Source organism: Thunnus maccoyii, chromosome 19, assembly GCF_910596095.1.
Source record: "Thunnus maccoyii chromosome 19, fThuMac1.1, whole genome shotgun sequence".
Taxonomy (NCBI): domain Eukaryota; kingdom Metazoa; phylum Chordata; class Actinopteri; order Scombriformes; family Scombridae; genus Thunnus; species Thunnus maccoyii.
Genome location: NC_056551.1, coordinates 17,816,576 through 17,830,112, shown reverse-complemented (window position 1 = coordinate 17,830,112; position 13,537 = coordinate 17,816,576). Strand labels below are relative to the sequence as shown.

At 39.2% G+C, this 13,537-nt stretch overlaps 1 protein-coding gene across 2 annotated transcripts; it reads right to left on the bottom strand.

Annotated features, from left to right (window-relative positions):
• Positions 1-788: 788 nt before the first annotated feature.
• On the bottom strand, positions 789-10,527 carry rad23b (RAD23 homolog B, nucleotide excision repair protein). Of its 2 annotated transcripts, none has more exons than XM_042395901.1 (10): positions 10,276-10,527; positions 9,351-9,432; positions 4,342-4,421; positions 3,859-4,040; positions 3,693-3,745; positions 2,790-2,917; positions 2,335-2,470; positions 2,072-2,199; positions 1,374-1,580; positions 789-1,153 (listed from the first exon to the last, which is right to left on the bottom strand). In XM_042395901.1, the coding sequence occupies exons 1-10, from the start codon at positions 10,339-10,341 to the stop codon at positions 1,040-1,042; spliced, it is 1,176 nt and encodes a 391-aa protein (XP_042251835.1). In that variant the 5' UTR covers positions 10,342-10,527; the 3' UTR covers positions 789-1,039. The 2 variants fall into 2 exon arrangements, with proteins under 2 accessions (XP_042251835.1, XP_042251834.1); XM_042395900.1 differs by having other exon boundaries at positions 3,693-3,748; positions 10,276-10,518.
• Positions 10,528-13,537: the final 3,010 nt, after the last annotated feature.

Below are 13,537 nucleotides of genomic sequence, written 5' to 3'. Positions count from 1 at the left end.
ATATTGACACAGGCTGGCTAACAGCTTGATGTTGACATTGTTGACTTTTAGGTGCATGTTGTGGTCTATTCTGCCCCCTGTAGGTTAATTTGGGTTAAGCACACCCAAGACTAGTTTATTTATAAATGGAGCAGTATGGAGGCTGCCTTTTTTGGAATGTGTAAAATTGAAAGAATTAAATTAAGACTTTATTGAAAGAATAAAAAAAATTGCAACTTACTAACAAGCCTGGGGTAAGAACAGTGAAATAAAAGGAGCGGACTGAATGACTCTGATAAAGCACATAAAAATTAAAACAAATCATAAAGGCAAAGCACTCGGGTTAATTCACACTCTACGTTCAGGTTTGCGCACAGCCACACACCAGGCACACAAAAGGCTTTCATTTTTCTTCAAAACTTTATTTTTTTTTTCCTGTAAAAATGACAAGTCATTGCAACTACACCCTACCACATGTATGTTAACTATATACATGTAAGAATGCTCTGACATATGCCTTCCAGTTCAGACTTATCTTGTGTCTTTTACACAGCTCTCGCCTACAATCCTGTTGCTTCACATGCAGATGAGGGATGTTAAATAGAAAAAGAACCAGTGCTGTTCATGCTGCTTCTTTGTAATTTTTCTATCTCCAACTTGTCAACTTGAAAAAGAAAACAGTAAGAGTGCATGTATACTGACATTCCAAGCCATATTGATTTTCCTTAAGACAAAAACAAACAAACAAAAAAAAAATCACATTGAACTTAACTAAAGTAATTATAAAAAAATCAATAGCACACAGGTGATTTCTGATGCAACGTTATTGTACTTTAATTGTTCTTCCATTTCAAACTGATCAAAAACAACAGCCTGTCTGTGTACACCAGCTGATAATGATCCAGTGTTATTAAGAGAGGTGAATGTGGAAGTGGTGAATAAAACTTGTGTGAAATGTAAAAGGTGTGTTGAACACATGTATCCGATATCAGCAATCAAAAAGTAGAGGAAGAAATATGAAAAAAAAAAAAAAAAAAAAGTCAAAATTAGAATGGCTCTTTTAATCATCGTCGAAATTCTGTTGTAAAAGGAAGTTTGCAGCCAAGTTCTCGTTCTTCTCACAAGCAAAGTAGGCTTGTATAACAAGTCCCTCTGGAAATCCTAAGGCTTTTAGCTGGAACGGGAGAGAGGAGAGTTGCAAATTAGCCAAACGATACTCTAATAAGCACATCACAATGTGTGATTCATGTTAATCAGTCTCTTGTTATGTAAAGAATAAAAATCAAAGTGAGGATTTTCACAACATCATCAGAATAATGATAATGATAATCGTATTCCTGTACTTTTTGTTAACTTTGAACTGATGGGAAATGTTAAGTGTGTTCCCTGCTCACCCTCTCAATGGCCTCTTTCTCCTGTGGTGTGACCTGGATATAGCTCATGTGACCTCCACCGGGTGGATCACCTCCCATCCCTCCGGCTCCCCCAGCTCCCCCTGCTCCTCCCGCTCCCCCTGCTCCGCCTCCACCACCTACCGGTACGGCTTCTGGGTTAGGCTCGTTGAGCATCTGGATGAACTGCTCTTGGTGGTTGCTGATCTCCTACAGTGGTAAATGAACAGTTTAGGCACGACTGCAGAAGCATAGGAGCTGTTAATTGTTGCTTGGTATTTAAACAAAAAAAAAAGCCAAAAACTGAAACAACAACAGCATAATTTCTGGTTATATATTTGGTTTCTCAGTGGAGTGAAAGAAAAACACCAGTTATGTGAAATATTAAAGGGATACTCCAGTGATTTAGTATTGCATTTCCATAAAGCTAGGGGACTCTCAGGAGACAGACTTACAAAAGAATAGTTGAAAAAGCTACAATTTCCATAATGCAACTCAATAGTGTTTTTCATTAGACCCCTCATTACTCAACTGTCAAAGGCTCCTCTTAGACGAGTGAACTGAAATTCAAGTGTAAAATTTGTGGCTCCAATGACTCTGATTAAACCAGAAACATATTCCATCAGAAATGTGTCAACACATCCACACCTACGGCAACATTCTTGCCATTTAACACGTATCAAGCTCTGCGAGTGCTTTACCTGCAACAGCTCGGGGTTTTCTCTGCCAATCTCCTGCAGCAGGGCAGGAAGCAGGGCGGCATTCTGCTGGATCAACTGTCGCATCACGTGAAACTGGGGCTGATTTCTTAGGAAACTCAGAGGGTTTCCTGAGAGGATGAAATATGAGCCGGAACGTGTGAGAAGCCAGGCGCGAAAAAAGACAGACACAGAAGGATAATTACAGAAACAAACATTTGCTTATTGATTCTGCTGCAAATACGCAGAGAGTACGGCCCTCTTACCTCCCCCAGCGCTTGGTGAAGAGCCAGTATTAGCAGGGACGGTTATACCGCCTGCAGACACAGCTGGAGCTCCACTCACTGGAGGCACGACTGCATCAGACCCTGTTGCATGGCCCTGATCTCTGCCTGGGATACCCTATAAGAAAAGCCATGAAATACAACATTTTAAAAAATGCCAGATATACTGTACAGGCTGTACAAAGATAACTTTGTGTGATAGATTTGTGGGTTAGATCATGTCATGTACACATTTTAGGAATTCTGATTATTCAGGAAGCATCTTAAATGTTTTTGAGAACTGGTTATGATGGTGGGAGATTTGCATAAACATGCCATGTCTGGTAACAAGTGAAGTAGGACAGTTAAAATTCCTACATTTCAACACATTGCCCAAACCCCAAGGCTATGCACCAATCCAGCACTTTGATCTAAGACACATTTTCTAGGGTTCTTACTGTGAGCAGGTACTCCACAGCTCTGTCTGGGTTGTTGAAGCTCGCTCTCAGAGCTGCTACCACCTGCTCCCTCTCGTAGCCCATGAGCATCATCTCAGTCACCATGGCGTCGTATGATGGGCCTGTCACTAAAGGAACACACCAGACACACAAGTGCACTTAAATAGTGGGACTAACTCGTCTGTGAACTTTTATTTTGTCAAGAACGTCACTGTGCTTGGCCAGATCTAAAGCCATTTCAGAAAATTAGGAACTTAAGTCCAATCATGTCCTTATAATAAATGACCCAATACTTGCAAATTAATGTTAAGTACAGTTTTAGTATTGAACATAAAAGTGTGAATCATTTAATTTAAAACACAAGTGTAAAACTGTCAGGACCACCAGAAAAGTAGATCCTACAACTGTGGAAAACAAATAATCTTTAAACGTACTTGTGTGTGTTGCCAAGGCAATTTAATGAAACAAAATAACAGCATACAGTTAAAGTTATTACTATGACAGCATAATAAACAAAATACTGCATCTGTTGAGCATAATATTAATACATAACAGGGGAAGACACATATAGGAGTTTAGCATACGTCAAGGTAAATTTCTCTACTGTGTACAATAAAAACAAACAACCTGCCTCAATTACTGAAAAGTGACATTAATGGCTACATCAGTCATTATAATTAAGACTAACAGTATTTGCTCTGAGCATAGTAATATTTGCAAAGTTAAGAGCTTGTGGCCACTGGGAACTGTGGGATGATGTTTTTGCTGAGCTGTTGTATTGTTGATTAAGATATATTGATGTCAGCACGCTATGGGTATCCACAAAAAAAACAGAGGTGGGCCGAACTGAACCAATATCCCAGATTCACACACACAAAATTATATATACCAATGCAGCCTTACCTAGAGTTGACACAGCCTCTTCAACTAAGTTTGTGTTTGTTGAAGCCTCAGAGCTTCTGCAAAAGAAAACAGACCTTGGGTGAGGCATGATCTGCACGTCACTGCTCAAAACAAGACACACTGAAATCAGATAGATAGTTAAAGACAAACATCTACCCATCTTTACCCGACAGGGGTGGAAGGTGGGTCAGCAGTTGTGGACTGCCTTTCCTCTGGTTTGTCATCTGTAGAGACACGCTCTGTTGGGTTGTCCGAGCTGGAAGATGAGGCGGGAGGTGCTGCGGGGGCTGTAGTGCTGGGAGCTGATGTGGCAGGTGAAGGCTGAGAGGCAGCTGAGGTCGTTTTAGGCTGCAAGTCAATTTTTAACAAAACATAAAAATATGTAGCTTGTCCAATAGCACTTGACAGTACTCATTTGCTTACCAACTGTCAAATGTTAATTTTGGGCTGTCTGTCAGCAGCGATAACACTGTGAGCTACTTTTTCCTGTGTTCAACAGCCTTGATAGACATAAGTGGTTTGCGGTGGAAAGCGAAGGTTACCAAATGTAAGCATGGTTCAGTTTTTGCTCATACTCATAACACTCAAAAAAATCTGTTCAACCAACACACAAACTGCCATTTATTAAAACTATTTCTAATCTCCGAACCTTTGTCACCATGACGACCACAAAGTTCTTCTCATCGATTTTGTATTCTTTGATGGCTGTGTCATCGCTGAGGATTTTACCTGGTAAACAAAAAAAAAAAAAAAAAAAAAAAAAAAAACAGAAAGATGAGTCACAATACTACTGACATTACCTGCCATGAACTCTGAAACAACACACAGTGATCTAACAATAGACAGTGTCATATTATATCTTTGAATAGAAGGTTGTTGAGCTGATCTGCTAAATCTCTTGCTTTTGTCCCCGTTTCTGGTTCTTTTTGCTATATTGTAAAGAACTGCTTTTGTTGTGTGTGTGAATATATATATATATATATATATATATATATATATATCAGATAAATGAAGTAGGTCAAGCAAAACCCCACTGTCCAAAATGCTATAATATGCATATACAATATACAGACGGGCAGCAAATTAAAGGAAAACCAACATAAAGTGTCTTAGTAAGGTGTTGGGCCACCGCCTGACGGCTTCAGTGCACCCTGGCATTTATTCTACACGTCTCTGAACTCTACTGGAGTGATGAACACCGTTCTTCCAAAAGATATTCCCTCATTTGGTGTTTTGGTGATGGTGGTGAAGAGCGCTGTCCAACACATCAGTCCAAAATCTCCCATAGGTGTTAACTGGGTTGAGATCTTGTGACTGTGAAGGCCATAGCATATGACCCACATCATTTACATACTCATCAAACCATTCAATAACCCCTCGTGTCCTATGAATTGGGACATTGTTCCTGGAAGAGGCCACCCCCATCAGGACAGAAATGTTTCATCATAGGTTAAAGGTGATTGATCAGAACAACTTTGTATTGATTTGCAGTGACCCTTCTCTCTAAGGGGACAAGTGGACCCAAACCATGCCAGCAAAATGCCCCCCACAGCATAACAGAGCCACCAGATCCTCTCACTGTAGGGGTCAAGCATTCAGAGCGTTCTTCAGCGTTCTCTTGGTGTAACGCCACATATGCACTCATCCACTTGTCAGACCATATCGCTTTTTTTCCCCCCACATATCTGTAAACCAGTGCCTATGATTTTTGCACTACTGAACTCTCAAATGTGCATTCATCTTTGTAATGAGGGGTTTATGCACTGCAACCCTACTATAATATCTCTCTCTATGTAATTGCCGACAGACTGTTCTCGCTGACGCAGTCTGATCACGTACTGCCTTGACATTCTCAGTCACCTGAGGAAGAGTTGCTCTTCTGTTTTTCCTTTACACTAATGCATAAGCATCACAGTCATCAAATGTGTGCTGTCAGCCACACAGGGCTGAACGATTAATCAATTTTGTTCAGGCTGCAGTGTAGGTAGGAAGGTCTCTCTCTCTCTCTCCCTGTGTGTGTGTTTGGTTATGTTTGCTTGATGTCCTCTCTGTGGTTTTTGCTCCTTTGTCTTTTAGATATTATTGTTTGACAGCACTTTGAGATGCACTGTTTGCATGATAAGTTCTATTTAAATATGAATTATTGTTATTATTATTTAATGTATTATTATTATTACAATTATTATTACTTGCTTTATGATTTGTTTTTCTTATTGTTGCTGATTGTATTGCTTTCTGTGAAGCACTTTGGAAAAAGAAGACTGCACTGACTCAGGCACAGCAAGAGTTAAATCTGCCGGAGCACTCGTTGATTACAGAGTGTCCCACAAGATGGGACTCAAGGGGTATGAGGGTATGGGAGCAGAGCAAGGCCTCGTCTCAGGTTCTGACTGAAGACAGGAAGACGAGTCCCCTGGTCCCTACTTGGCAGGACACAGAGGTCCTTGAATCAATCAACAACGCCCTGCGTCCTCTCCAGGGGTTTACAGATGCCCTCTCTGGTGAAGCGTATGTAAGCGTGTCATACCTAAAGCTAGTCCCGCATCTCTTGAGAACATCAACTCTGGATAAAAATGACGAGGACACTGACCTTACCAAGGCAATAAAGTCAAGAGCCCTTGGCTACATGGAGGATAAATACAGTGTTCCAGCCACACAGGAGCTTCTGAACATCACTTTGTTCCTTGATCCAAGATTCAAGATTAACTACATAAACGCAGACAATGTCCCAGACACCACAGAGTGTGAAGAGTGAAGACTGAAATGGAACAGGTGGCAAGAAAGGTAACCTGTCTTGTTTTTATGTGTAGTTTAGTGAATACAAGATGCCACATTCAATATGAGTTATTGTATTTTTATTAAACTGATTGGCAATTTTTTGAACTTTTCAAAACATGCCCAGTTGCTCTGAACTACATCACATTGCAAAACTTAACAGCTCTCATCTCTGTGTTTTGCAGAAGAGTGCTTGTGTCAGCACCATAGATGCCATGCTTCAAAGTGCAGCAGAGGCAGAGCCATCCACTGTGAAGAAGAGAAAGCGGTCATTAGGCAGCTTCTTTAAAGAGCAGCGCTGTGCCCCCCTGCTTCATCCCCTGTGCAGTTAAGAGGATGCCATGGACACTGAGCTGAACAGCTACCTGATGATGCCTACCATTGATAGAGAGGAAGAGCCCCTGGCCTGGTGGAAGGTATGCAACGTTAACTTTCCGATGCTGAGCGAACCGGCTCGCAAATTCCTGCGCATACCAGCCATGAGTTCACCGTCAGATAGACTGTTTAGCGCTGGGGGAAATGTAGTCACATGTCAGTGTTCAAGTCTGAAACCAGCAAATGTTGACATGCTGGTTTAATTGTCAAAAAAATCTGTAAAGACCGCAGTGAATGTTGAGAAGAAGAAGAGATTTCAGGAAAACAAGTGTTACATAAGGCTTCTGTTGTTTGGAGACTGTGTTTTGTTCTGCAGTTGATCATAAAGTGGCAGCCTTGGTGAAAAAAAATGTTCAAAAATTAAAATCCTGGTTATCAGCAAATAAATGTCTCAGTTGAATTGCAATATTTGGATATTTTGTGTAACATTTATATTCTTATTTCTATTATTATATTTATCACTTTTTTGAAAATTCTGTGGTTTGTCAATCTGTAAGCTAAATGCTGGATATCAGTAAATAATGTTCTATTGATTACAGAATGTGCAATATTTAGATGATGCTCCTGAGCGAGAGGTGAAAGAGCTACCTATTTCAATGTCAGATATTGTTTACAGAAAGTTTTTTTTATTTATTATTATTACTTTATTTATTCAACTTAACAGTGACAGCTTTTGTGATATATGTTTTCCTTTAATTTGTCACCTGTCTGTATATAAACAGTGCCTATAAAATGTATTCAACGTCCCCTGGAGTTTGTCATATTTTATTGTTTGAAAACACAGAGTATAGTGGAATAACTAGGATTTTTGAGACTGACAAAAATCATATTTATTGCTTGTTTTTTTCCCCCCATGTTCCCCAAGCGTTATCTTAATGCACCTTATGAAAGACAGATAACTGCAGAGCCTATTTAAACAAATGGTGGTAAGCAGGTCATGAAACACTTATGCTTACTCAAGCTGCAACCTTTGCAGTTATAATCTGGCAAACGTTTTCATTTGTCTGACAAGCAGACATTCTCTTAGTCAGGTTTCTTGCTACGGGCATAGTCAAGCAGGAGAAAAATCAATATATTACATTTTCCTGATCCTGTTTAAAGGCTGGTTTATATCTTTTTTTTTTTATATAAACACATGAGTTGTCCCCTTTTTAAATTCCCAATAGGGCTGGAATAAACTTATTTTCACTCTTTATAAATCTTCCCATCATTTTTCAATTTCAGTTGTTTGGTCTATAAATCAAAAAACAATGAATGGCCACCACATCATCAAATGTCTTGTTTTGTCTGACTAACAGTCCAAAACTGAAAGATATTCAATTAATTATGATGTAAAACAAAGAAAATGCAGCCAATTCTCAAATTTCAGAACGTGAAACCTTCAAATATTTGCCATTTTTGCTTAACAAAGACCTACAGGATGAACTGATTATCAAAATGATTGCAGATTAATTTTGTCAACTGACTTATCGACTCATCAACTGATCATTGCCGCTCTGATTTTCAATAATGAGAAGTTATGAATAGGGCTGTCCCAAGGCAAACTAACGGAGGGGGGGATCCAGGCAGGATTTGTTTGACTGACTGATACTGTCTATTATTAAACTCAACCTATTTCCAACATTCGTCAGTTTACTCAGAGTGTGCCAGCTGTCAAAAATGCCACATTGTGCTCCTCTAAAAGGAGGAGCACAATCTGCTCACATCTAAAAGGAGATGTGAGCAGAGCTGCTGCTGGGAAGAAAAAAAGGAAACTTTGCCTTGATTTCTGCAGTTTTGCTGGAGATGAACCACACCTTGTGCTCAGTATTTTTTCATGCTGGGTTATAAGGGAAGCTGTCAACTTTTCTGCCACAATATAGCATAAATACTACAGTGAACCATTAAAGGGAAGCTGTGATGCAGACTATATTTTCTTTGTATTCAGCTGGCAAACATTTAAAATTTGTAATAATTTTAATGTAGGCCCACTTTAGGCTACATGCATTGTGTATCAACTTGTAGCACAGAACCACATTTCAGGCGTTCAGACCAATTTAGGCTCCTTATGACTGTACAGAATACCACATGCACACATCATCTCATTATGAATCAGAAGAAACCACTAGCATGAAGGCAAACTGTTGGATATAGCTTGATTAAACATATCTACACCCACTCATCAAGGTGACAGCAAGGGCTGGAAAGTGAGAATAAACGTCCATTTCAACAGTAAAATCACTGGATAGGTGCTTACTGTCTTAGAGCTATCAGCATCACAAACGTATTGCACTTAACAGTGTAACAAGTTGCAGCAATTAGATTAACATCCAATAAATAAATAAAATACAACATTAGGGCAGCTATCTGGTAGCAAATTCTAAATGTTTTATCTAATCTAAACAGTAAACCATTGATCAACTGAAAATAAAAGTAGATTTTGAATGCATGGGAAAGAAATGATAAGCTCTTATCAAGAAATGGGAGGATTTAAGTTGGGTTAAAACAATAAACAGCCTGTAAACATACCAGCATATATCAGTTTCTGTCCAGCAACTGGAAAATTGTCCTTTCCCTTCTCCTGCTCAATCCTCTCCTTTAATGTCGTCACCTGTGGAAGAATCGTGACAATTTTCCTGATCCTTGCAGAATACTAGTATATAAAATGAATAAACTTTACAGCCACCATTTAGCCCACCCCCTGAGTGTATGACACGAATAAAGTCCAAAGTGTGCACCATCATAAAATCCATGTGGTCAGTGTCATGATGAAGAGACACATGACACTTCTGCATTCCTGAGACAACTAAGCTAACTCAAACGGAATACAAATTACTCACTCGGAGCTTAAATAAAACCTCAAGCCAGTTCATAAAATGAAATTGTTAGGCTAGTCGAAAGTAAAAGTGAACGGTTGGCGTTAAATTAGCAAAACTGAAAGTTTTATGAAACTGTAACGTCACAGTTGCTATCAGTCCTCAGTAAGAACGACCGTTAGTTTTTATTTCTTCGTTCAGCTAAACGCTATAACTACATTTAACAACGTTAATTAGCTTCTACTGCCCCCATTGTGCCGCTAATTTAGATTTTTATTTCACAGAAAATTAACAGTGTTAATTACTCATAACACGCTAGTTCACAACAGTAAAAGCTAAAGCTAACTTTTCATATTCTTCCCCCCATCTGGAACCTTAAGTGGGCTACGTCTAAAAGCTGATACTATTAACTACTTTTCTAACGGATATTTAATAAATGACGCTAATCTGTCTGAAGTTCCGCGTCAAACGTGAGCCACATAATCCTGAATCTAAATCTATCTAAACCCAATCACTTATTTTAAAGCACTCCTAGCAATAGATCGTTAACTTTGAAAATAACTAAAATACTTCGATCCAGGACATAACCGACTCCCACTTCACCACCCCTCACAAATGCCATGGTTCCCAACTCTCACCGTCTCCTCTTCATCGATGTCGATTTTGAACGTCTGCTGCTGCAGGGTTTTCAAAGTTATCTGCATCTTGGCGACAGAGATTTATCCCCGGCCCTGGTTGAAACGCTGTAAATCCAACTTGCAAGAATCTTTACTGTTTTCGTTCGCTCATTACAAACTGTCAGCCGCCATGACTTCTCGCCTTCTTCTTCTGTGTTCTGTAGGTAAGCTACGGCGCTTCTTCTTCTTCTTTGGTTTTACTGGCGGACTACAAACCAACGTTAAAAGTGCATGCCGCCACCTACTGTATCAGAGTTTGTAACATCATGACTTTAAACAACAAAAACTAACAAACAAACAAACGAAAATATACTTAATAAAGAAGTTGTTCTCTGGATATTAAACCTGTTTCGTTTAAATATTTAAATAGGCTACAGCGCCCCTGCTGGTTAGCATCAAAATTGCAGTGGAATTTGTATTTTTCCCCCCGGTTTTGTGTTGGATCCACTTAAGTTAGTGGTGGAAGAGTATTCACATCCTTTATTTAAAGATCCCTTCCAGACATGTATTGAGACATATATAAATACTCAGCTCGGAACAATAGTGTGTCTGATATGGTTTTTCCACACAAAAAGTATAGCCTAATTACCACGTTCAAATCCTTGAAATGGCATCTACTCCCCCTCCATCATAAAAAAATTCAGAATCTCTGAATATGTAGATATATTTCATCTCAGAAGTTTAGTTGCTGGACACAAGACATCTACCTCTCTCAAAAGGCAATGTATGTGTGTACTGGAGGTTTCAGGTTTCCACATCACACTTGTGTAAGTTGAATACTGGACCACAATTGGCTTCAAACTAGTTGTGATGTCACAAATCACACCCTAAACACCATTCTTTTAGCCTGAAATTTTATGACTTTTACTGTGACCCACAATATGCAAAAATGGAGATATTTCAAGTTTTTTATTTTTGTGCAGCTGATTTTGACATATTTTTGTACATTGAGGGTATTCCATGTTAAATTTGACCTGTATTTATAAATAAAAAAATAAATTAAAACTCACCATTCAAAAACTGTTGTTGCATTCTTCACATTCAATAAAATTCCTTGAAATCATGATGGTTGTTTTGTTCTCCTGTTGTGTGATTATGAATGTTTTTTCTACATAAACAAATAGTGTAAAACCTAAATAATACACTCTTTCTGCTCTCTGAAAACTTCATTACAGCTTGGTTAATTAAATCCATTGACTTGAACAAGAGTCAATTTGAACAACTGCTGCTTGAAACTACTGGAAAAAATATAATTAAGATTGCTTTGTATTTTCTGAAAACAAAAAAAGTTGAAATAGATACACTCTGCAGTATAATTTCTATGCAACAGTTCCACTTATAAAAATAAAGACAAATACCTCAAATGTTACAAATACTTAAAGTGTGTGAGCACTATATCACATAAATATAGCTGGACTCTTTTGTCATATTTAAAAAAAAACGGGAAGTCTGTTGTGAAATGACACATAAAATGCAATTAATTGTACAGTTACAGTTATTTTCATCATCTAATATAGTACAACGTGAGGCAGTGTAACTTTTTATACTAAGTATGAAGAGAAAAAAGACATTTTAAAGGCCTCCATTTTAACGTAAACACACTTGCACTTTACCATTGGATGCATAAGCTGAATGTTTATGGTGCCTGTGCACCATGTTCTTCTCGAGACTTACAATGGTGGAATAAATTTGCTGCTCTTACTGAACTTGAGATAGTGTTCCATGCTGTTATCACCAGTTTCAACAATCCGATCCTTCAAGCATGCTGGAATTTCAATATCATCCATCCAGCACTCAGTATTCAGAGGCTTTATTGACTTCTGTCTTGCATGCTGCCCAGCTCAGACTTTGAGAGGACTGTTAAGTGGGAGAGATAATATGCTGGATCTCAATGGGGTCTCTTCCCCGGGCCACTTCTCCCTTATTCTCATATCACTCCCACTTACTTTGTATGACTGTGTGCATGAATCTTTCTCCCACTTCTCTCCACTGCCTCTCCCTGTCCTCCTGCCACTCTTCACCCTCCCTACTCTTCTTCTGTGATGACTTTTCCTTCTATCTCTCAACTCAATCCCCCCCACCCCCCCCTCTCTATCATCCAGTTATTACGACAGGAGCAGTGCCCTCGTCTGCCTTGGCCTGAGCGCACACTCATCAGGCATTCCTTATGTTGCTCCACTCGGCAGTGTCCTCCTTTCCCCTCTCCACACAGTGGCTGTGCCTCTTGCTCCTGTCTCCAGGGGTCGTCAGTCTGCCATCAGCCCCCTCTGAAGTGGTGAGCCACAGAGATTACTGTCTGATCCTTGGTGACTTAGAGATATTTTTAAGAGATGATGTTATGTGAAATAAAGACTTGGCCCTTTCTAAAATAGGCAGGAGATGAAATGCAGAGGGTGTATGTAAAATCCTCTGGTAGGAAGACAACTACGGCCTTCTCCAAGTGTTGTTTTTTAAGTGATACAGTGAGATCTTCACAAAATGAAAAACCATGTTGGAAGCATAGCTGAGTGAACTTGCTGATCTCAATGACTTAGTATTCAGGAGCTGCAGCATTTCATGCATGTACATTACACAAGCACACAAGAACGTACACAAGTGCACACTCACAAGTGGCATTTTCAGTGTTTGTGGTTTTGGTCAGCAGAGCTCTTGAAGGATGTGGGGTGGAGTAGAGAGAGAGAGGGGTAAAAGAGTGTAACACAGAGTGAAGGTCATTGGGATGCCATTTCCTGTGGACAAGCTGCCTGAACTATTATTGGTTTTCCAGGGGCTCTGTGGACATGCTACAAAGGAAATCCTATGTGTCATTGAAAATGGGAAACATGTCACACAAAATTAGCTAAATGCTAATATTAGCTATTATGCTATTTCCCTGTCTTTTCAAACACCCAGTGCCAAACTAACATGCTGATGTTTACCATGTTCACCACCTTACTTTAGCATGTTAACATTTGCTATGTAGGCTAATGGTTATTTCATTAGTTTTGCAGGTATTTGGTCATAAACTAAATCAAGTATTGATCAAATTTGACCTGATGTCAGGGGATGAAAAGTTAGAGGATCCCTAAAGTTATTATAAATCAATCACCCTGACAGGGACATGAATATCTGAATTAAATTGTCATGTCCAACAATCCCATTGTTTCTTAAAAATTCACAAATGTTAACCTCATGGTGGCACTAAAAGATTAGGATACATCATCTGGGGAATTAGGAGCGTCTG